The following is a 24051-nucleotide window of genomic DNA, read 5'->3' on the forward strand; positions in this document are numbered from 1 at the left end:
GCCTCTGCTCCATCACAGATTGCCCCCTTGGTCCGTAATGGACTCTATCCTTTCCCTGGTTATCCTCCTCCCATTGATGTATTTATAGAATATCTTGAGATTTTCCCTAGCTTTTTCATATCCACTCTTTGCATTCCTAATTGTTTTTTAAAGCTCCAGTCTGCACTTTCTATACCTCACTAATGCCTCCACTTATTTGCTCCCCTTGTACTTTTTAAAAGCCTTTCTTTTCCTTCTCATTGTATCCTGAATATCTCTGGTCATCAATTGTTCTCTGGGCTTGTTATTCCTACCTATCACCCTCGAGGGAACATGCTGGGCTTGCAGCCTCCCTGTTTCCTTTTTGAATGTCCCCACTGCTCTTCTGTAGATTTTCCTATTAGTAGCTGCTCCCAATCTATCTTGGCCAGATCCTGTCTTATTTTACGAAAATCCACTCTCCCCCAATCCAATTACTTTGTACTGCTTTTTGCAAAGGTTTAAAAAGTTTATTTTTAAAAATATAATCAACTTCTTAGAATCAATTTAAGGTCATTTCAATAGTTATAGATTAATTACCTCAAAATGTCAAATTTCAATCTGAATAATGGAGTGTTTCTTCAGCTTTTTTAATGCTATGTGACTTGTACGCGAGCTAAGCAAATAACCATGCATTTTACCAGGTTTCTGATCTGTTACAAACCTTGCTGCACCATCAACAATCCACATTCTAACTATTTGGATGTTGTGCAATAAAGCTAGAAGTTAATAGCATTATAGTATTCCATGTGCAGTCATATTCCTGGACTCCTGAGGAACATAGGCCATACAGCCCTTTGAGTCTGTTTCACTGTTGAGTGAGATCATGTCTAACCTCTATCATAGCTTCATCCACCACCCCACCACCACCTCCTCCTTCCTACCCCTTGACTCCATATCCAATTAATACCCTACACTAGCAAAAATCTATTCTCAGATTTTAAGGGTGGAATTTACCGACCGTGCTCGCCAAACACCAGAAAATTCCGCCTAATGTCAATGGACCTTTGCATGGTCCTGTCCCACTTGATACAATTCCCATGGTGGGCGGGACAGGAAAATTCCTCCCTGCATACCACAAATTTTGCTCTTTTTCATTGAAGAGAGTTTCACACATCTATCATCTTTTGCTTGAAAAAATGTTTCTCAGCTTCTCTCCTGAATAGTCTGGTGCAGATTTTAAGGTTATGTCCCCACATCCTAACTGCCAATGTGAAAAAGACTCTATCCACCTGATCACTTCCTTCCAGATTCCTAACAACCTCAATCCAATCACCCTTTAAGAACATAAGAACATAAGAAATAGGAGCAGGAGTAGGCCATCTAGCCCCTCGAGCCTGCCCCGCCATTCAATAAGATCATGGCTGATCTGAAGTGGATCAGTTCCACTTACCCGCCTGATCCCCATAACCCCTAATTCCCTTACCGATCAGGAATCCATCTATCTGTGATTTAAACATATTCAACGAGGTAGCCTCCACCACTTCAGTGGGCAGAGAATTCCAGAGATTCACCACCCTCTGAGAGAAGAAGTTCCTCCTCAACTCTGCCCTAAACTGACCCCCCTTTATTTTGAGGCTGTGCCCTCTAGTTCTAGCTTCCTTTCTAAGTGGAAAGAATCTCTCCACCTCTACCCTATCCAGCCCCTTCATTATCTTATAGGTCTCTATAAGATCCCCCCTCTGCCTTCTAAATTCCAACGAATACAAACCCAATCTGCTCAGTCTCTCCTCATAATCAACACCCCTCATCTCTGATATCAACCTGGTGAACCTTCTCTGCACTCCCTCCAAGGCCAATATATCCGTCCGCAAATAAGGGGACCAATACTGCACACAGTATTCTAGCTGCGGCCTCACCAATGCCCTGTACAGATGCAGCAAGACATCTCTGCTTTTATATTCTATCCCCCTTGCGATATAGGCCAACATCCCATTTGCCTTCTTGATCACCTGTTGCACCTGCAGACTGGGTTTTTGCGTCTCGTGCACAAGGACCCCCAGGTCCCTTTGCACAGTAGCATGTTGTAATTTTTTTCCATTTAGATAATAATCCAATTTGCTATTATTTCCTCCAAAGTGAATAACCTCACATTTGTCAACGTTATACTCCTCGCCCACTCACTCAGCCTGCCCAAATCTCTCTGCAGACCTTCTATGCCCTCCACACGATTCACTTTTCCACTTATCTTTGTGTCGTCTGCAAACTTTGTTACCCTACACTCAGTCCCCTCCTCCAGATCGTCTATATAAATGGTAAATAGTTGAGGCCCCAGTACCGATCCCTGCGGCACGCCACTAGTTACCATCCGCCAACCAGAAAAGCACCCATTTATTCCAACTCTCTGCTTCCTGTCGGATAGCCAATCCCTAATCCACGCTAACACCCTACCCCCAACTCCGTGTGACCCAATCTTCTTCAGCAACTTTCTATTCCAGGAAATGCATACTTTAGTTCATGTAATCTAACCATTGGAGGCCTGATACTATCTGGTCAATCTGGACTAAATTCTTTCTAAAGCCAATATGGCCTTTCTAAGATACAATGCCCACCATTGAGCACGGTACTCCAGATGTTATCTAACCAGAGCTTTGTAGCAAAATTCCTTCCCTTGATAATCTAGCCCACGAGTCATAAATGCTAACATTTCCTTATCCTTCTTGATTATTTTTGGACCTGACTACTACATTTTGGCGATGTATATACAAGGATTCCTAAATCTCCTTGGGCCTCCACTGTTGCTAACTTTTCATCATTTAAAAAATATTAGGAACAAGCTCAAGTGGCTGAATGCTCTACTTCTATTCTAATGTTCAGTTAAATGCCATTAAGAATTATTTTCTTTGTCATTTTCGTTAATGATAGAATAAATGAATGAAGGTTCATTGGGATAAGAGTAGGTCATTCTGGACCTTGAGCCTGTATCACCACCTAATTATATCATGGATCATCTGTATCTCAACTCCACTTCCGTGTAGTTTCTCCATAATGCTTGATAATGTAGAAACATGGAAACATTGGAGCAGAAGACCATTTGGTCCTTCAAGCCTGCTCCGCCATTTACCGAGATCATGGCTGAGCTTTTACCTCAATGTCATCTTCCCGCACCATCCCCATATTCCTTGATGTCATTCGTATCTAGAAATCTACTTTGAACACACTCAATGACTAAGCTTCCCCAGCCATGTGGGATAGGGAATTCCAAAGATTCAATATTCCCTGACTAAAGAAAGTCCTCCTCATCTCATTCTAAATGGCCTACTTCATATTCTGAGAGTGTGTCCCCTGGTTCTGGACCACCCAACCAGGGGGATACATCCTTCCTGGATCTATCCTGTCAAGCCCTGTAAAAAAATTTATACCTTTCAATATCTTATTCTTCTCCCGGGAATCCAGGCCCTGTCTCCTCATTCTTTCCTCATAGAAAATCACCATCATCCCAGGGATTAGTCCCACTTTCCCCATTACTGATGTCAGTGCCCCAGGAATCAAAACCCATTTCTCACATACCAATCTTTGAGCTGCACATTTAACTCTTCAATCTTGTTTACCCTAGGCCAATTTGTTCATGGCTCAAGTAAAATTATTATCTTTGATGTTCCGCCTTTTAATTTAGGCCTTGGTTGCTAATATTCTCTAAGCAAAACCTTCCAAGTCCTATCTATGTCATTGGTATCATCGTGAACTATGACTATTGGATCCTCCCCCTCCCACCGCAGGTATCTCTTCGTCGAGAGCAGATGTCCTGAACCTTGGCACCAGGCAGGCAAGAGAATCTAGACTCACGCTCTTGGCTGCAGAGAACTATGTCAATCCCCCTCACTATATCATCTCTAAAATCATAACCACAATCTTGAAAATTTTAATTGACTCTTAAGTTAATTTTAAAATCCTTATCATATACAATTTTATTTGGAATTTTACAGTGGCTTTGTGGAAGAAAAGCTTGGAGCTAAATATGTGGAGGGTCGTAGTATGGAATTTGCAAAATCATATGAAGAAAGCAGTCCTTCCATTCCAATCTTCTTTATTCTCTCACCAGGGGTTGATCCACTGAAGGATGTGGAGGCTTTGGGTAGGTGCTTTACGCAAGGTAACTAAGTTCTGCATTCTTGTGCAAGGATACAGACCCCTAGCCACAATATTAACTGGGAGAGAGTTTTTGACATGTCAGTTTTTATGTAAATTTAAAACTCACTTTTTGAAGCAATTTCAAAGCCCAGCACATTTGAAATTCTTGAGCTTTTAACTCTTTAAATTTCACCATCAACATTCAATCTATTCTGGGTGAGGAAGTCAATGGAAGAGGCACAAATTATCCCACCCACTGAGCTGGTGAGTGTGCAGTAATAACTACTGTGCCTTCATGTGTGGTTAGCAGTCATCTGTTCCAGAGGGTGGGGTTGAGATTGGTGTAGGGAAGGCTGAGGGGGAGCAAATTTCATATCCATAACACCCCACATCCAGTACCTTACTTAATTTTGCTGAGGCACACTCGTGGCTGCTGTGATGCCAGAATTGCTCATTTGGATCTCACTGGACCAAGCATCAAATACACATGTCATTTTACAAAGACTAAGTGCTGAGCTACAACCTGAGCCCTGCATGACCAGAATTTAAAGCAGCGCTTCCCAAACTGGGTTCTGCAGAACTTCAGGGAACCAGGGTAAATCCATCGGAAGTCCGCGCAGATCGGAGGCACTTGGGAGAATCTGGAGCTGAAACCATGAATGTCCAAGCAGAGCCTGGGCCGTGAGAGCATGACAGGAGCCGGGGCTGCAGGGCTTGGGCCCACAGGAGCCCAAGAACAGCTGAGCTGTGGGGAGCCTTGGGAACTGGACAGCAGCCAATGCAGCTGAGTTTTTTTTTTGAGGGGGGCCAGTGGGGGGGGGGGAGGGGGGGGGTGCCGGGGCTGGGAGGAGCCGGGCCTGGGTCTGTGGGGGGGGGCCATGAGGAGCCCAGGCCGGAGTAGAGCTGGGGAAGGTGAGAGAGGGGTGTGAGTGCTTCCATTAAAAATAACAAAAAGGTAAGACTTGGAAGTATTTGTTGAACAACTAAACTTCATTATAATACATATAAGACATAGAAACAGCTTTTGTATGTTTGTATATACTGTGCAATAATCATTTTTTGTGATTTAATTTTTGAATACAATAAGGATGTTCTCAGAGGTTCCTTCAGCACTCTTGGGAGTTCAAAAGGATTCTGCTGCTGGAAAAGCTCGCAAAACCCGTCAGACTTTTGAATGCATGTTTCAACTTGTTGAAAAGTTGATTTTGAACAATTTGTGCTGTTGCACAGTGTTTTGAACTGCTGTAGAGTGTTTCTGGAGGTATTGTGAGTTCCTGGACTTAACAAGGATTGTTACAGAGGGCTTTGCATTGTTGCAGCACTCTCACAGGATTGTAGAGGACTGGGTGACCTGTGCACATAAAGGCCGCAATGGATATGCAATGTAGAGCCACTAGGTCAGCAGCATGATACAGCAATGGAGCTAAGGGAGCAGAGAGGAAAGGTCTGTGCAATGCTGTTTGCCATGTTTGTACCAGACTCTTCCATTTTTCTTGACAATAACAGACGAACACAAGAAATAGGAGGAGACTAAGATGCCCATTGAGCCTGCTCCACCATTCCATACAATCATGGCTGACGTTGGGCCTTAACTCCACTTTCCAACCCACTCGCCATAACCCTTAATTTCCTCATTTTGGACAACCCCCTCATCCTAGGAATCAATGAAGTGAATCTTCATTGTCAAGTATATCCTTCCTTAAATATGGACACCACAACTGCACACAATATTCCAGATATGATCTCACCAAAACCCCCCTGCAATTCTGTACTCCAATCCCCTTGCAATAAAGTTCAACATAGCATTTCCCTTCCTAATCGCTTGCTGTACACGCATGCTAACTTACTGCATTTCTTGTATGAGCACACCCAATCTCTTACATCAACATTTCACACCTTTAAAAAGTATTCTATCTTTCTATTCTTATGACCAAAGTGAGTAATTTTGCACTTCCCCACGTTATACTCCATATGCCATCATGTTGTCCACTCACTTAACCTGTTGCTGCCTGTGTGTCATTAGAAAACTTAGATACATTAATCTTGTTTCTCTTCATCTAAGTCATTAATATCGATCGTAAATAGCACTGATCCTTGAAACACTCCACTAGTCACAGCCTGCCAATTTGAAAATGCCCCATTTACGCCCACTCTCTGCTTTCTGTCGGCTATCAATGCTAATATATTACCCCAACTTCACAAGCCCTTAACTTGTCTATTAACCTTCTGTGTGGTTCCTGATTGAATGTGGTTTTGAAATTCAGGTATACAGCATTAATTGGTTCCCCTTTTATGTATGCTATTAGTTACATTAAAAAACATTAATAAATTTGACAAACAGCATTTCCCTTTTGTAAAACCTCGGTTCAAGATGAGGGGCAGAAAGTTTAGGGGGGATGTGAGGAAAAGCTTTTTTACCCAGAAGGTGGTGACGGTCTGGAATGCAATGCCTGGAAGGGTGGTAAAGGCGGGTTGCCTCACATCCTTTAAAAAGTACCTGGATGAGCACTTGGCACATCATAACGTTCAGGGCTATGGGATTAGATGAGAGTTCAGGTATTTTTAATGTATCGATGTGGATTCGACGGGCCAAAGGATCTCTTTGAAAACCATGTTGACTTGTTTTAATCATCATATTATTTTCCAAGTGCACTGTTAAGACTCCCTTAATATATTCCACCATTTTCCAACAACTAATATTAGGCTAATTTGTCACTTTCTCTCTCTCTTCCTCTTTTCTTTAGAAATGGTATTGCATTTGCCAACTTGCAATCTGATGGAGCCATTCACAAATCTGATGAACTTTGGCGTCCATTATCTCTACAGCTTTCTCTTTTAAAAGGCTAGGGCGTAGGCCATCATGACCTGGAAATTTGTTGGATTTTAGTCCCTCCCAATATGTTTTTTCTGCTGATGTTCTGAATCTAATTACATTGATCGTTTTAGCCTCTAGGTAACCCTCCAATTCTGATGTGCAACATATATCTTCTACTTTGAAAACAGATACAAAAGCCGGAAGTTTCCAGGCTTTCCCACCAGTGGAATCTTCTGCCCCCACTGAAGTCGAACCCCTGTGGCAAGTTCCCTGGTAGCAGGGCAAATGAGCCCTGCAAAAGCCCATAGACTTTGGCGGAACCAGAAGTTCCCACCGGCAGCCAATGACTTGCCACATCTGCCTCAGAAAAACCCACTGCAGGGCTGGAAAATCCCAGCCAAATTATGGGATGGGCCTAGCCAGCAATGTCCTTCATTAAGATATGGTGGTGGCTGGAAGTGGACAGAGGAGCTGGAGATGTCGGCGATGACCATTGGGGTGGGGGAGGAACACAGGTGCAAGTTCAGACTATGTTGGAGCAGGGGCCACTGATTGGGGGCGCGGGATGGGGCTGATTATCGGTGGGGGGTGAGGGGTGGGTGGTAGAGGCTGATGATGGAAAGGGGTTGATGATCAGGGGGAGGTAGAGAAGTGCTGACTTTGATCAGGGGTGTAGAGTGGGGCCCCTGAGACCTCTGTGGTGGACTGAGGGGGGGGGGTTTACTCAGGTTATGATTGGAGAGCCCTTTAAAAATGGTCTCTGTGCAACTGGGTTCTGCCAGCATGTTGAAACCCTGCCCCCTTGTATGTTGGCATGAGTGGCGTAAGATCTGGGGAGGAAACCGGCATGTTTCTCTACGATGAAATGTCCTTAACCCTGACACCAGGCAGGCAACAATCTTCAGACTTCTCACTCATAATTGCAGAGAACAATAGTATCCCCCTGACTACATTGTCTCCTATCACTACTGTATTCCTTTTTACTCCGTCAGCATGAATGGCATCCTGCATCATGATGCCATGGTCTGTCATTCACACACCCTGCAGTCCTTCTCCTCATCCACATAGGTAGCCAGCACCTCATGCCTGTTATACAAAGTTGGGGGTTGAGGCTCCTCCATCTGGTTCCCCATACATGCCTGATTCACTTTTACACCGTCCTTTACTTGACCATTAAATAACTCAAACATTTTGCCTCACCTAACAGGTGTGAATGCCCCCAGGTAACTTTCCCTCCAATACCCCATAACATCAGCAACTGAAACTCCAGCTCAGCAACTGTCAGGCAAAGTTGCATAAGCTGAACTCACAGCATATATGACTGTCCAGGATTGCAGTGCATTCCTCAGACTTCCAAATCCTGCACTCATGGCATACCATCATCCCTGCCATGTCTGTCCAACTTAATTTGTTTAAAGGAGGTTGCTTAATTGTCCAATCAATGCACCCAGCATTTTTGTGTGCATGCCTCTCCTATATGACACCTCATCAGGGTATGAGTCCTCTGCAGAAGATCTGTGACCTTGCCTTCATGTGAACTGGCAAGCAAACCTCTTTACCTCTGATATGTTGCAGCTTGGTGGGTTGCCATAAGTTGACATAAATGCTATGGTGATTGTCCCTTTAAGGGCAGCACAGCAAAACAGGATCACCTGGCTTGAGGGACCAATTGGGACTGAGTGGGTAATCACGCCAGGGGTGGAGTTCTCTTATGTAGAAGACAGGCTGAAAGCATGTAGTAGGTGTGTAGGGACTGGGAGAAGCGGGTGGGCTGTTATGGACAGCTGGGGGGCTGCCAGCCTCTGCACAGCTTCTCCTTACTAATAAATACCCTTTGTGTTCCTGATTAAGTCTGTAGCGTGCATCATTACATTGGTGATTTGCTTTGATTTATTATTGTCACATGTATTAGCATACAGTGAAAAGTATTGTTTCTTGCATGCTATACAGACAGAGCAACCGTTCAGAGAAGGAAAGGAGAGAGTGCAAAATGTAGTGTTACAGTCATAGCTAGGGTGTAGAGAAAGGTCAACTTAATGCATTCAAAAGTCTGACGACAGCAGAGAAGAAGTTGTTCTTGAGTTGGTTGGTATGTGACCTCAGACTTTTGTATCTTTTTCCCGATGGAAGAAGGTGGAAGAGAGAATGTACAGGGTGGGTGGGGTCCTTAATTATGCTGGCTGCTTTGCCGAGACAGCGGGAAATGTAGAGAGTCAATGGATGGGAGACTGGTTTGCGTGATGGATTTGTTGGAGTGTAACTTTTTTCCTGCTAATTACTTGTAAAAGTCAGACTCTACAAATTCGTTCTCGTCAAAATAACAAGCATTTAATAACGAAGCTCTGCATGCAGAAGATGGCTAAGATTTGATGTCAGAGAGCAGTTGGTACAGCTGCTAATTCCTCCACCAAATCCGTGCCTAGCCCCAGAAACAGTCTACAATTTATACAAAATCAGTATCAGGTTTTGTGACAAAGGCTTACGCGGGAAAATGAGCAGTAAAACAATTAGTAGCAACGTCAATACAAGTGACATCACATCGTGACTTCCGAGGACCCTTGGTCTTATCAATAATAACATTATCTTGTCCTTTGAAAAATGGTTCGATGACTCCCTCACCTCCAACCTTATCTTGTTTATGTACGTAGTTCTAAAGTATTTCTCAAAACACCCTGAGATCAGACCAGTTGCCCTTGTTTTATGTACGTAGTTCTAGGGCACTTGTTAAAACACCCTGAGATCAGGCCAGTTGGCCTTGGATTGTTTTATTACTTCACTTCCCTAAGATAAGCAGAGTCAGCCTTAGTTTAACCTTACTAGATTGGGCGAGGGTCAAATGGTTTAGCAGCTGCTTTGTTCTGTGGTTTTTTGTTAGTATCACCTCAAGCAAGTAGCCACTTTTCCCATCATGCCATTATTAGTTTGTACCATATTACAGATTAGGCTACATTCACAACCTTTTGTAGTTTCTTGTGGTCTTGAGCAGAGCAGGAGCCATACCAAGCTGTGGTGCAACCAGAAAGAATGCTTTCTATGGTGCATCTGTAAATGTTAGTGAGAGTTGTAGCTGACATTCCAAATTTCCTTAGTTTTCTGAGAAAGTAGAGGCATTGGCATTTAACGCAGACAAGTGTGAGATATTGCACTTTGGAAGGACAAATCAAAGTAGAACGTACAGGGTAAATGGTAGGACTCTGAAGAGTGCAGTTGAACAGAGGGATCTGGGAATACAGGTACAGAATTCCCTAAAAGTGACGTCACAGGTGGATAGGGTCGTAAAGAGTGCCTTTGGTACATTGGCCTTTATAAATCGGAGTATCGAGTATAAAAGTTGGAGTGTTATGGTAAGGTTATATAAGGCATTGGTGAGGCCGAATTTGGAGTATTGTGTACAGTTTTGGTCAACTAGTTACAGGAAGGATGTAAATAAGATTGAAAGAGTGCAGAGAAGGTTCACAAGGATGTTGCCGGGACTTGAGAAGCTGAGTTACAGAGAGAGATTGAATAGGTTGGGACTTTATTCCCTGGAGTGTAGAAGGTTGAGGGGAGATTTGATAGAGGTGTATAAGATTTTGATGGGTATAGATAGAGTGAATGCAAGCAGGCTTTTTCCATGAGGCTAGGGGAGAAAAAAACCCGAGGGCATGGGTTAAGGGTGAAAGGAGAAACGTTTAAAGGGAATATTAGGGGGGGCTTCTTCACGCAGAGAGTGGTGGGAGTGTGGAATGAGCTGCCGGATAAAGTGGTAAATGCGGGGTCACTTTTAACATTTAAGAAAAACTTGGACGGGTTCATGGATGAGAGGGGTGTGGAGGGATATGGTCCAAGTGCAGGTCAGTGGGACTAGGCATAAAATGGTTCGGCACAGACAAGAAGGGCCAAAAGGTCTGTTTCTGAGCTGTAATTTTCTATGGTTCTATGGTGGACTTTCTTAACTATGATGTCAGCACAGCGGGGCCAGGACAGGTTGTTGGTGATCTGGACACCTAAAAACTTGAAGCTCTCGACCCTTTCTGCTTTGTCCCCATTGATGTAAGAAGTTTAACAACACCAGGTTAAAGTCCAACAGGTTTATTTGGTAGCAAAAGCCACACAAGCTTTTGGAGCCTTGAGCCCCTTCTTCAGGTGAGTGGGAATTCTGTTCACAAACAGGGCATATAAAGGCACAAACTCAATTTACATGAATAATGGTTGGAATGCGAATACTTACAGCTAATCAAGTCTTTAAGATACAAACAATGTGAGTGGAGAGAGCATCAAGACAGGCTAAAGAGATGTATATTGTCTCCAGACAGGACAGCCAGTGAGACTTTGCAGGTCCAGGCAAGCTGTGGGGATTACAAATAGTGTGACATGAACCCAATATCCCGGTTGAGGCCGTCCTCATGTGTGCGGAACTTGGCTATCAGTTTCTGCTCAGCGACTCTGCGCCGTCGTGTGTCGTGAAGGCCGCCTTGGAGAACGCTTACCCGAATATCAGAGGTCGAATGCCCGTGACCGCTGAAGTGCTCCCCAACAGGAAGAGAACAGTCTTGCCTGGTGATTGTCGAGCGGTGTTCATTCATCCATTGTCGCAGCGTCTGCATGGTTTCCCCAATGTACCATGCAGACGCTGCGACAACGGATGAATGAACACCGCTCGACAATCACCAGGCAAGACTGTTCTCTTCCTGTTGGGGAGCACTTCAGCGGTCACGGGCATTCGACCTCTGATATTCGGGTAAGCGTTCTCCAAGGCGGCCTTCACGACACACGACGGCGCAGAGTCGCTGAGCAGAAACTGATAGCCAAGTTCCGCACACATGAGGACGGCCTCAACCGGGATATTGGGTTCATGTCACACTATTTGTAATCCCCACAGCTTGCCTGGACCTGCAGAGTCTCACTGGCTGTCCTGTCTGGAGGCAATATACATCTCTTTAGCCTGTCTTGATGCTCTCTCCACTCACATTGTTTGTATCTTAAAGACTTGATTAGCTGTAAGTATTCGCATTCCAACCATTATTCATGTAAATTGAGTTTGTGTCTTTTTATGCCCTGTTTGTGAACAGAATTCCCACTCACCTGAAGAAGGGGCTTAAGGCTCCAAAAGCTTGTGTGGCTTATGCTACCAAGTAAACCTGTTGGACTTTAACCTGGTGCTGTTAAACTTCTTACTGTGTTTACCCCAGTCCAACGCCGGCATCTCCACATCATGACTCCCATTGATGTAGACAGCGGCATGTTCTCCTCTACGCTTCCTGAAGTCGATGACAATCTCCTTCGTTTTGTTGACATTGAGGGAGAGATTATTGTAGCCGCACCAGTTCACCAGATTCTCTATCTCATTCCTGTACTCTGTCTCTGTCCACTACAGTGGTGTCATCAGCAAACTTGAAAATCGAGTTGGAGGGGAATTTGGCCACACAGTCAAAGGTGTAAAAGTAATGGGCTGAGAACACAACCTTTTGGGGCACCGGTATTGAGGATGATTGTGGAGGAGGTGTTGTTGCCTATTCTTACTGATTGTGGTCTGTGGATTAGAAATTCAGGATCCAGTTGCAGAGAGAGGGGTCGAGGCCCAGGCCACGGAGTTTGGAGATGAGTTTTGTAGGAATAATGGTGTTGAAGGCTGAGCTGTAGGCAATAAATAGGAGTCTGATGTAGGTGTCTTTGTTATCTAGGTGTTCCAGAGTTGAGTGCAGGGCCAGGGCGATGGTGTCTGCTGTGAACCTGTTGCGGTGGTAGACAAACTTTAGTGGATCCAGGCAGTCCGGGAGACTGGAATTGATTCGTGCCATGACTAGCCTTTTGAAGCACTTCATGATGCATCAATGTCAGAGCCACGGATGATAGTCATTGAAGCACGCTGCTTGGCTTTTCTTAGATACCGGGATGGCGGAAGTCGTCTTGCAGCAGATAGGGACCTCAGATTGTTGTAAAGGAAGGTTGAAGATGTCTGCGAATACTGCTGCCAGCTGATCCGCGCAGGATCTGAGTGCTTAGGAAAAGATGTCCCGAGGCATGGTACATTTGGGAGACCATGCAGATGCTACGACAACGGATGAATGAACACCGCTTGACAATCACCAGGCAAGAGTGTTCTCTTCCTGTTGGGGAACATTTCAGCGGTCACGGGCATTCGGCCTCTGATATTCGGGTAAGCGTTCTCCAAGGCTGCCTTCACGACACACGACAACGCAGAGTCGCTGAGCAGAGACTGATAGCCAAGTTCCACACACATGAGGACGGCCTCAACTGGGATCTTGGGTTCATGTCACACTATCTGTAACCCCCACGACGTGCCTGGGCTTGCAAAATCTCACTGGCTGTCCTGGCTGGAGACAATACACATCTCTTTAACCTGTGCTTAACCCTCTCTTCACTCACATTGTCTGTGCCTTTAAGACTTGATTACCTGTAAAGACTCGCACTCCAACCATTATTTTGTAAATTGAGTTTGTGTCTTTATGAATAGAACTCCCATTCACCTGATGAAGGGGCAGCACTCCTAAAGCTAGTGGCTTGTGCTACCAAATAAACCTGTTGGACTTTAACCTGGTGTTGTGAGACTTCTTACTGTGTTTACCCCAGTCCAATGCCGGCATCTCCACATCATTTCTTGTATAGGTCAGGGTCGCCTGACTTGAACGCCTCAGACCTAGACTTCAGCAAGCAGTGGATATCCCTGTTCATTCATGGTTTCCGGTTGGGAAACACGCGGATTTGCTTCTTTGGCACACAATCTTCTACACACTTACTAATGAAGTCAGTTATTGTAGTGGTGTACCCATTCAGGCAGAGCTTTTAAATACTGACCAGTCCACTGACTCCAAGCAGTCCCATAGGAGATCATCTGATTCCTCAGACCAACATTGCACAACTTTCTTTGATGGAATCTCCAGCTTTTGCTTGTAAGCCGGGAACAGGATCACAGCCTTGTGGTCTGATTTGCCAAAGTGTGGGCGGGTGATAGAGTGGTAGGCATGTTTGATATTTGTGCAGCAATAGTCTAAGATGTTTGGGCTTCTGGTGGAACAGGAGAAATGTTGGTGGTATCTTGGTAGTACGATCTTGAGCTTGGCCTGATTGAAGTCCCCGGCCACGATGAACAAGGCCTCCGGATGTTTTGTCTCAGGGAAATTTGTAGTGGTGTATATTTCGTCCAGCGTGATCTTCACATCCGCATGGGGTGGGATGTAAACTGCTCTCAGGATAATGGAAGTGAACTCCTGCGGAAGGTAGTACGGGTGGCATTTTAGCGTCAGTGGTGACAAGGATAAGATGGATTACGATGACACAGCCAATCTGAGAGTATCCGGTTTTAATTGAAGTCTGAAGAAAAAATAGAATGCCTGTTTGTGGGCAAATAGACCCAATGAAATGTTGAGGTGGTGCCAGACTGAGGGACGGATGTGGAACGAGCATGGATTGGCTGGTACAGTCAGAAGTTTGGAAATAAGTAGAAAACAATCGAGGGAAAATAGCCCTCAGAAGCAAGAGCTGTGAATTTGATTTTTAAAGAAGTGAAACTTAAGTTTTTTAAAAAATGACAGGGAGTTGCTACAGTGTTTTTAAAGAAAAAAGAAAGGAGGGCAGAGGATAGACTGAGGGAGCTTGGTCTTTTCTCCTTGGAGAGACGTAGGATGAGAGGAGACCTAATAGAGGTATATAAGATGTTGAGAGGCATAGATCAGGTGGACTCTCAGAGGCTTTTTCCCAGGGTGGAAATGGCTGCTACGAGAGGACACAGGTTTAAGGTGCTGGGGGGTAGGTACAGGGGAGATGTTAGGGGGAAGTTTTTCACACAGAGGATGGTGGGCGAGTGGAATCAGCTGCCGTCAGTGGTGGTGGAGGCAAACTCAATAGGGTCTTTTAAGAGACTCCTGGATGAGTACATGGGATTTAATAGGATGGAGGGTTATAGGTAGGCCTAAAAGGTAGGGATATGTTCGGCACAACTTGTGGGGCCAAAGGGCCTGTTTTGTGCTGTAGTTTTCTATGTTTCTATGTTTTCTAGAGCAGTGTTTAAAGGAAAAAATGCCCAAGGAACTGCAGGATCTGCCCTAGAAGCATGGTTTTAAATAAAAGCTGAGATAGACAGGCCCCTGACCACTGCAGAGCTTGCAAGAGGTCGAGAGGGGGTGGAAGGGCTTCTTAAAAGAAAAATAATTAAAAAAATTAGGCCCTGAATGGACAGTGCTGAATCTGCTAGTGAAATTAACAAAGAAAACAACGGGCACATCAAATGAAGAAGAAAAAAACAGACTCTCCAGGCAACTAAAAGAAGAAAAGTTGCAGAGATTGTTGAGAGAGTTTTCTACCAGTAAAATGGCAATGTTTTGGAGGGTAGGAAGAGAAGTTTAAAAATTATTGAAAGCAGGACCTGACAGTTTCTTGCCAAAACTTCAAAAGTGCGAGAAAAGCACAGAGCGAACCAGCAACTGCTGACAGTTTTAAAAAGAAGTTGACAGTGTTAAAGTGGTAATGCATTGAAAGTAGTAATACATTTAATGCAGAAACCGCAAGAAGGAACAGAGGGCAGTGGACAGGGAAATTATAGAGAATCCCAAAAAGAGGACAACTCTCAAAAAAGATTAATAAGCAATGTAAGACCTCAGGGAAGAGGCAATGCAAAGCCTCAGACAAGGCAACATAAGACCCAGAAAGAGGGCACTGAAACACCCTTGAAGGAGGGCAGTGAAAGACCCCAAAAGAATGGAAATGACGAAAGACCCCAAAAAGAGGGCAACAAAAGACATTAAATTACCAAATGAAGATCAATGAGAGAATTGCAGAATGAAAAAAGCTAATACTTCATCAGAGACAGACTCAACCAACAGTGAAGCCAAAGTTAAGACAAGTAGAAGTGAAGATTCTATTTGTGGAAAGTATATGCCCAGTAATAGCATGATGGATTCACCTTGGAAGAAGCACAAAAATTAAAATCTTCAAAAGAAACCAGGAACTATTGAACATAAAGATGAATCAGCAAAAACTAAAGCTCTGGAGGAGACACTAAAGCAAGATGAAACAACTGACAGCAAACTTGAAAAAAAGTTGCAAAAAATTGACAAAATGAAGAAGGAGAATTTAATGAGACAATGGAGAATAAGCTGAACTCCATGAAAAACAACCAGAAAATAAGAATAAATCCAGTGAAGAATTGAATCAGGAGGAGAAGGGTTTGAAAAAGGAAGCTTGACAATGAGAAATTGACTGGAGAGTTAAAAACATTGAAATTGATAGGTAGGGAAAGAAACTGAGATTAAGTGCCAGAACAAGATTGCTGAAATGGTCAGACAGGCTTTGTATGAAAGAGTTCCAGGCAATACTACATTTGGAACTGTACATAGTTAAAGCCTACCAAAGCAATGTTTATGTTTGGACACACAAGCTGCAGGACCTTATCAAGGACCCATTACTACTGCAACAATAAAAACCCATATTCAGTACGTAATATGACGTTGTGTCATATTATGAAACTTCAGTGGCGAATCAAGTTCGATCCCTGGAATTATTATCTCTGTGACTGGACTCCTGTTGTACCCAGTAGACAGGGAGGGATGGATGGTACAGTGGTTAGAACTGCTACCTCTCTGGATGTTCTGCTGCAATAGTATAGTGCATTGGTGAGGCCACACCTGGAGTATTGTGTGCAGCTTTAGTGTCCTTATCTGAGGAAGGATGTCCTTGCTATAGAGGGAGTACAGTGAAGGTTTACCAGGCTAATTCCTGGGATGGCAGGTCTGTCATATGAGGAGAGACTAAGTCCGTTAGGTTTATATTCACTGACGTTTAGAAGAGTGAGAGGGGATCTCATAGAAACTTATAAAATTCTAACAGGATTACAGCTGTACTCCGGGAGGACACCTCGGAGGGCTCATACAGCGAGGTAATATGGGTAGAGCTCAGGAATAGGAAAGGTGTAGTCACAGTGTTGGGGGTTTACTATAGGCCACCCAACTGCCAGTGGGAGATTGAGGAACAGATGTGTAGGCAGATTTTGGCAAGGTGTAAAAATAACGGTTGTTGTGGTGGGAGACTTTAATTTCCCCTATATTGACTGTGACTCACTTAGTGCTGGGGGCGTGGATGGGGCAAAGTTTGTAAGGAGCATCCAGGAGGGCTTCCTGAAACAGTATGTAGATAGTCCAACTAGGGAAGGGGCCATACTGGACCTGGTATTGGGGAATGAGCCCGGCCAGGTGGTCGATGTTTCAGTAGGGGAGCAATTCGGGAACAGTGACCACAATTCAGTAAGCTTTAAGGTTCTGATGGATAAAGATAAGTGTAGTCCTCAAGTTAAGGTGCTAAATTGGGGGAAGGCTAATTACAACAATATTAGGCAGGAACTGAAGAATATAGATTGGGGGCAGATGTTTGAGGGCAAATCAACATCTGGCATGTGGGAGGCTTTCAAGTGTAAGTTGATAGGGATTCAGGACTGGCACATTCCTGTAAGGATGAAGGATAAGTATGGCAAGTTTTGGGAACCTTGGATAACGAGAGATATTGTGAGCCTAGTCAAAGAGAAAAAGGAAGCATTTGTCAAAGCTAGGAGGCAGGGAACACATGAAGCAAGTGTGGAATACAAGGAAAGTAGAAAGAAACTTAAGCAAGGAGTAAGAAGGGCTAAAAGGGGTCATGAAAAAGCATTGGCCAGCAGGATTAAGGAAAATCCCAAGGCTTTTTACACATATATAAAGAGCAAGAGGGTAGCCAGGGAGAGGGTTGGCCCACTCAAGGACAAGGGAGGGAATCTATGTGTGGAGCCACAGGAAATGGACGAGGTATTAAATGAGTACTTTGCGTCAGTATTCACCAAAGAGAAGGACTTGGTGGATGATGAGTCTGGGAAAGGATGTGTAGATAGTTTGAGTCATGTTGAGATCAAAAAGGAGGAGGTATTGGGGTTCTTGAGAAACATCAAGGTAGACAAGTCTCCAGGGCCTCGTGGGATATACCCCAGAATACTGAGAGAGGCAAGAGAGGAAATTGCTGGGGCCTTGAGAGAAATCTTTGTATCCTCACTGGCTACAGAGGAGGTCACGGTAAGGGTTTTAACAACACCAGGTTAAAGTCCAAAGAGTGAGTGAGATTTCCACCCCATCTGACAAAGGAGCAGCGCTCCGAAACCTAATGGCATTTGCTACCAAATAAACCTGTTGGACTTTAACCTGGTGTTGTTAAAATTCTTACTGTGTTTACCCCAGTCCAACGCTGGCATCTCCACATACAGGGGAGGTCCCAGAGGATTGGAGAATAGCCAATGTTATTCCTTTGTTTAAGTGGGGTAGCTCGAATAATCCAGGTAGTTACATGCCGGTCAGCCTTACATCAGTGGTAGGGAAATTATTGGAGAGGATTCTGCGAGACAGGATTTGTTCCCACTTGGAAATAAGTGGACATATTAGTGAGAGGCAACATGGTTTTGTGAAGGGGAGGTCGTGTCTCACGAACTTGATCGAGTTTTTCGAGGAAGTGACGAAGATGATTGATGAGGGTAGGGCAGTGGATGTTGTCTATATGGACTTCAGTAAGGCCTTTGACAAGGTCCCTCATGACAGACTGATGCAGAAGGTGAAGTCGCACCAGAGGTGAGCTGGCAAGGTGAATACAAAACTGGCTCGGTCAAAGAAGACAGAGGGTAGCAGTGGAAGGGTGCATTTCTGAATGGAGGGCTGTGACAAGTGGTGTTCCTCAGGGATCAGTGCTGGGACCTTTGCTGTTTGTAATATATATAAATGATTTGGACGAAAATGTAACTGGATTGATTAGTAAGTTTGCAGACGACACAAAGGTTGGTGGATTTGCGGATAGCGATGAGGACCATCAGAGGATACAGCAGGATATAGATCAGTTGGAGACTTGGGCGGAGAGATGGCAGATGGAGTTTAATCCAGACAAATGTGAGGTAATGCATTTTGGAAGGTCTAATACAGATAGGAAATATACAGTAAATGGCAGAACCCTTAAGAGTGTTGATAGGCAAAGAGATCTGGGTGTACTGGTACACAGGTCACTGAAAGTGGCAATGCAGGTGGAGAAGGTCGTCAAGAAGGCATACAGCACGCTTGCCTTCATCGGCCGGAGTATTGAGTTTAAAAATTGGCAAGTCATGTTGACGCTTTATAGAACCTTAGTGAGGCCGCACTTGGAATATAGTGTTCAATTCTGGTCGCCACACTACCAGAAGGATGTGGAGGCTTTGGAGAGGGTACAGAAAAGATTTACCAGGATGTTGCCTGGTATGGAGGGCATTAGCTATGAGGAGAGGTTGGAGAAACTTGGTTTGTTCTCACTGGAGCGACGGAGGTTGAGGGGAGACCTGATAGAAGTCTCCAAGATTATGAGAGGCATGGACAGAGTGGATAGTCAGAAGCTTTTTCCCAGGGTGGAAGAGTCAATTACTAGGGGGCATAGGTTTAAGGTGCGAGGGGCAAGTCTTAAAAGAGATGTACGTGGCAGATTTTTTACACAGAGAGTGGTGGGTGCCTGGAACTCGTTGCCGGGGGAGGTAGTGGAAGCGGATACGGTAGTGACTTTTAAGGGGCGTCTTGACAAGTACATGAATGAGATGGGAATAGAGGGATATGGTTCCCGGAAGCGTAGGGGGTTTTAGTTAAGTTGGGCAGCATGGTCGGTGCAGGCTTAGAGGGCCGAAGGGCCTGTTGCTGTGCTGTCATTTTCTTTGTTCTTTGTTCTTTTGTTTGATTAGACAGGGTAGATTCAGAAAGAATGTTCCTAATGGTAGGGGAGTCCAGAACAAGGGGTCATAGTTTCAGGATAAGGGTAAACCTTTTAGAACCGAGGTGAGGAGAAATTTCTTCATCCGGAGGGTGGTGAATGTGTGGAATTCACAACCACAGAATGTAGTTGAGGCCAAATCATTTTCTGATTTCAAGAAGAAATTAGATATAGCTCTTGGGGCTAAAGGGATCAAGGGACATGGGAGGAAGGAGGGATCAGGATTTTGAATTTGATGATCAGCCATGATCAAAATGAATGGCGGAGCAGGCTCAAAGGGCCGAATGGCCTACTCCTGCTTCTATTTTCTATGTTTCAGTGCCAGGGACCTGGGGTCGATTCCAGCCTTGGGTATGTTCTCCCCATGTCTGTACGAGTTTCCTCTGAGTGCTCTGGTTTCCTCCCACAGTCCAAAGATGTACAGGTTAGGTGGATTGGCATGGTAAATGCGCAGGGTTACTTGGATAGGCTGAGGGGGAGGCCCTGGGTGAGATATTGCTTTGGATGGTCAGTGCAGACTCAATGGGCTGAATAGCCTCTTTCTGCACTGTAAAGATTCTATGGTTAATTCGCATATATCTCATACATGTTAGAGTATAAGATAGATATTGTAAATTGTTATCACATCCTTTATAATAGATTCCTGCATCATCTAGCAATTATCTTATTTGTTTGTTCAAAATCCATGGAATTTTGTGGGTTTCTTCACTGAACAAGTGACTTAAATCTCAAACTTTGTCTACATTAAACAAATGTTATTGGTCCATAGCTGGATTTCAACAACAACTTGGGGGCTTGGCTAGCAATCATAACAACATGCAGTGCCAGTTATCTGAGCTGGTTGAGTAGGAGCCAAAAGATCCTTGGTCACACCATCAACAGCTTGCCAGCTAACAGATGAGATGGGAGTTGAGAATGTGCATAAAGCAGGAATAGAATTCTCAATATTCTCAGTGATGCTGGGCTTTGCTGACAGCTCTATGATACTGAGAGCCATATCTCTGGTAAGGATCAGGAAATCCTGACTCCTGTATGCCCACCACTTCTACTCTGCTCCTTTCTTTCGTGTACCATCTAGTCCTGGATAAGAAATTGCATTATTTAAAAAGAGGGGAGGGAGAAAACAAGGAATTACAGACTGGTTAGCCTAACATCAATAGTAGGGAAAATGCTAGAATCTATTATAAAGGGTGTGATAACAATACACTTAGAAAATATCAACAGGATTAGACAAAGTCAATGTGGATATATAAAAGGAAAATCATGTACGACGAACCTGCTGGAGTTTTCTGAGGATGCATCTCACAAAATGGGTCAGGGTGAATCAGTGGATGTGGTGTATTTAGATTTTCAGAAAGCTTTTGATAAAGTCCCACATAAGACATTTGTGTGCAAAATTAAAGCGCCGAGATGGGGAGGTAATATATTGGCATGGATTGAGAATTGGTTAGCAAACAGGAAACAGTGAGTAGGAATAAATGGATCTTATTTGGACTGGCAGGCAGTGACTCATGGGGTACCGCAAAGATCAGTGCTTGAGCATCAGGTATTCATAATATCTATCAGTGATTTGGATGAGGGAACCAAATATAATATTTCCAAGTTTGTTGGAAACACAAAGCTTTTCAGGAGTGTGAGTGGTGAGGAAGATGTTGAGGGGTTTCAAGGTGACATTGACAAGTTGAGTGGGCAAATACATTGCAGATGCAGTGCAACATGGATAAGCGTGAAGTTATCCACTTTGGTAGGGAAAAACAGCATGGCAGAGTATTATTTAAATGGTAGCAAATTGGAAAATGGGTGATGTGACTGCCAGAGCTGACAAAGGGTCATTGGTGTCTTTGAACAGTAATCACTGAAAACAAGCAGTTAAGGTGGCAAAAGGTGTGTTGGCCTTCATTGCAAAAGAATTTAAGTACAGGAGCAAGAATGTCTTACTGCAGCAATACAGAGCCTTGGTGAGACCAAACCTGGAGCGTTGTGTGCAGTTTTAGTCTCTGTACCTAAGAAAGGATATATTTTCCAAACAGGGAGTGCATAAGGCTCACCAAACTACTGGAATGGCAGGATTGTCGTATGAGAGAGATTGAGTCAACTAGGCCTGTATTTATTGCAATTTGGAAGAATGAGAGGGGATCGCATTGAAATGTATAAAATTCAGACAACACTAGACATGCTGGATGCAGGGTGATGTTGCCTCTGGCTGGGGGGTCCAGACAAGCAGTCAAAATCTCAGAATATGGGTTAGACCATTTAGGTCTGAGATATGGAGAAACCTCTTCAGTTAAGGGGCAGTAAAGTTGTGGAATTCTCTGCTACCAAGAGGTGTGGAGGTGCAGTCACTGAATATATATTTAAGAAGGAAATAGATATCTGGACTCTTAAGGTGCCAAGGATTATGGGGAGAGTGTGTGACTATGGTGTTGAATAAGGGGATCAACCATGACCATAACGAATGGCAGAGCAAGCTCAAAGTGCTGAATGGCCTACTCCTGCTCCTACATTCTATGTTTCCATGAGAAGACAAAATATCTGTAATTATACAATACTGTGCTTGGGTGATGTGACTGCCATAGCTGAGTAGTTTAAGGTATGTGGAGGCAGTGGGTGGTGGGTATGAGGCTGACAGCAATACTAGATGGGTGAGGTTGAGAATCTAGATGGTTGCATGAGGTTTAAGTGCTAGGAGCTGCTAATGGGTCAGTGAATGAGGCTTTGGTGCATTAAACCAGGTGTATATGATTTTAAAAAAACACCTGATGAGCTGAGGAAGATTGTTGCTACCCATTCAGAAAAGCAAGTAAAAATAAAAACTTATTATCTCCAAGGAATTCGAAAAGTTTTAACTGCCCGACAACCTTTCTGTATATGGTCACATAAAGATCCTGTATGAACCATAATTGTTGTAGTATTTTGCTCCGATTGTTTGTAGGCTCAGATTTCATAATGTACAATGAGGAATATAATATGTTTTGTTGTTTTTTGCTTTTCTAACAGGTAAGAAATTGGGCTTTACCATTAACAATGGCAAATTTCATAATGTATCATTGGGACAGGGCCAGGAGATAGTAGCAGAACACGCTTTGGATGAAGCAGCTGAAAATGGACACTGGGTTATTCTGCAGGTATTGTAAACATTTAAATGTCTAAATGTTATGCACTTATAAAACAGCTACCAATCAAATCTAAATCAAAAATATTTTCAAATGTGCCTTCAAATATATGTATGCTTGATTAATGCTGATTTGTAATGTGGATAAATCATGCCATTAGAAATATTTTTTAATAAAATGCTTTATGTAGTTAGTGGACAGAAAAATAAAGCAAGCAATTAAATAAAACCAAATAGATGATACAATCTCTGCCTATATTTATTACAGCATATTTTGCATCATTCACCTTTAAGTCCTCATTAATAAACATAAAGTAGATTCCTTAATGTGAAAGTTTTCTTACAGCAAGTGGCCACCAATGTTGAAATCTTTATGCCCATAGAATAGGCACAAGTAGATTCACTTTCTACCTTGCTGATGTGGAAAATATCTCCTGGATTTGATTGGAAGAATGTAATTGCATTAAGTTTTATTCAGTGTTAGCTTTTATTTCTACAGGTAGATCCACTTGTGATCTGGTTGTTTTGTGCAGGTCATTCAGCATTGGACAGCAAGAAGCAATTATAAACATGTTAAGCTGCAAGTCCTGCAGTATTGACGGGAATGGCCAGAATACCCCAGGAATCATTGCAACCTCAGGACAAAATCTCACAATCCATACTTCTTCATTTCAAATATTGTTCAAAACTTCCTAATGCATACTAGTCCCCATCTCTATAAAAGATCCATCTTGAAGCAAAATAGAAACAAAAATAATGAAGATAAATAAAGAAGAGAAAAAAACTCAAATGTAAAACTATAGGGCCAACAACCAACAAAACCCATTAATGCATGGAACATACAGAAAGAAATACAAAACACATTTAAAATTAATCAATCTCTCCCTTTAAAGGGGCTAACAAACAATTATCACTAGTTCCAGTTCTTCCATGCCCACTTTTGATGGCAGAGTCTCACCTAAAGTGTCAATTGGCCTGTTAAACCCCCATACAAATAAAATTAGAAAACCTGTCCATTCTGATAACATGGGACATTGAAAAGTTAAGCACAAAACCAAGCACTTGAAGCTCCACACCCAATTTTTTCAATGTAGAATGGTAACATTCAAGACCTTGCCAGAAGTGTTGTCCTGTTAAGGCCCTTCAATTAATTTGGCATGTAGAATCAGTCATAGGAACATAGGGAAATAGGACCTAGTAACAGGAGTAGGCCATTCAACCCTTCAAACCTGCTACACCATTCATTAAGATTGTGGCTGATCTGGTTGTGGTCCCAAATCTACTTGACTGTCTGCTCCTCTTAAAT

General features: G+C 43.5%; 1 protein-coding gene across 1 annotated transcript in view; it reads left to right on the top strand.

Moving 5' to 3' along the window:
* The window catches only part of LOC144501720 (dynein axonemal heavy chain 17-like), an 832067-nt gene that overhangs the window by 759520 nt on the left and 48496 nt on the right, over nucleotides 1-24051 (top strand). Inside the window, exons 72-73 of the mRNA XM_078225682.1 lie at nucleotides 3945-4093; nucleotides 22631-22758. Of these exons, the coding sequence (XP_078081808.1) occupies nucleotides 3945-4093; nucleotides 22631-22758 (277 nt within the window). The remainder of the gene's footprint in view (nucleotides 1-3944; nucleotides 4094-22630; nucleotides 22759-24051) is intronic.

This window comes from Mustelus asterias, chromosome 12 (genome assembly GCF_964213995.1).
Source record: "Mustelus asterias chromosome 12, sMusAst1.hap1.1, whole genome shotgun sequence".
Taxonomy (NCBI): Eukaryota; Metazoa; Chordata; class Chondrichthyes; order Carcharhiniformes; family Triakidae; genus Mustelus; species Mustelus asterias.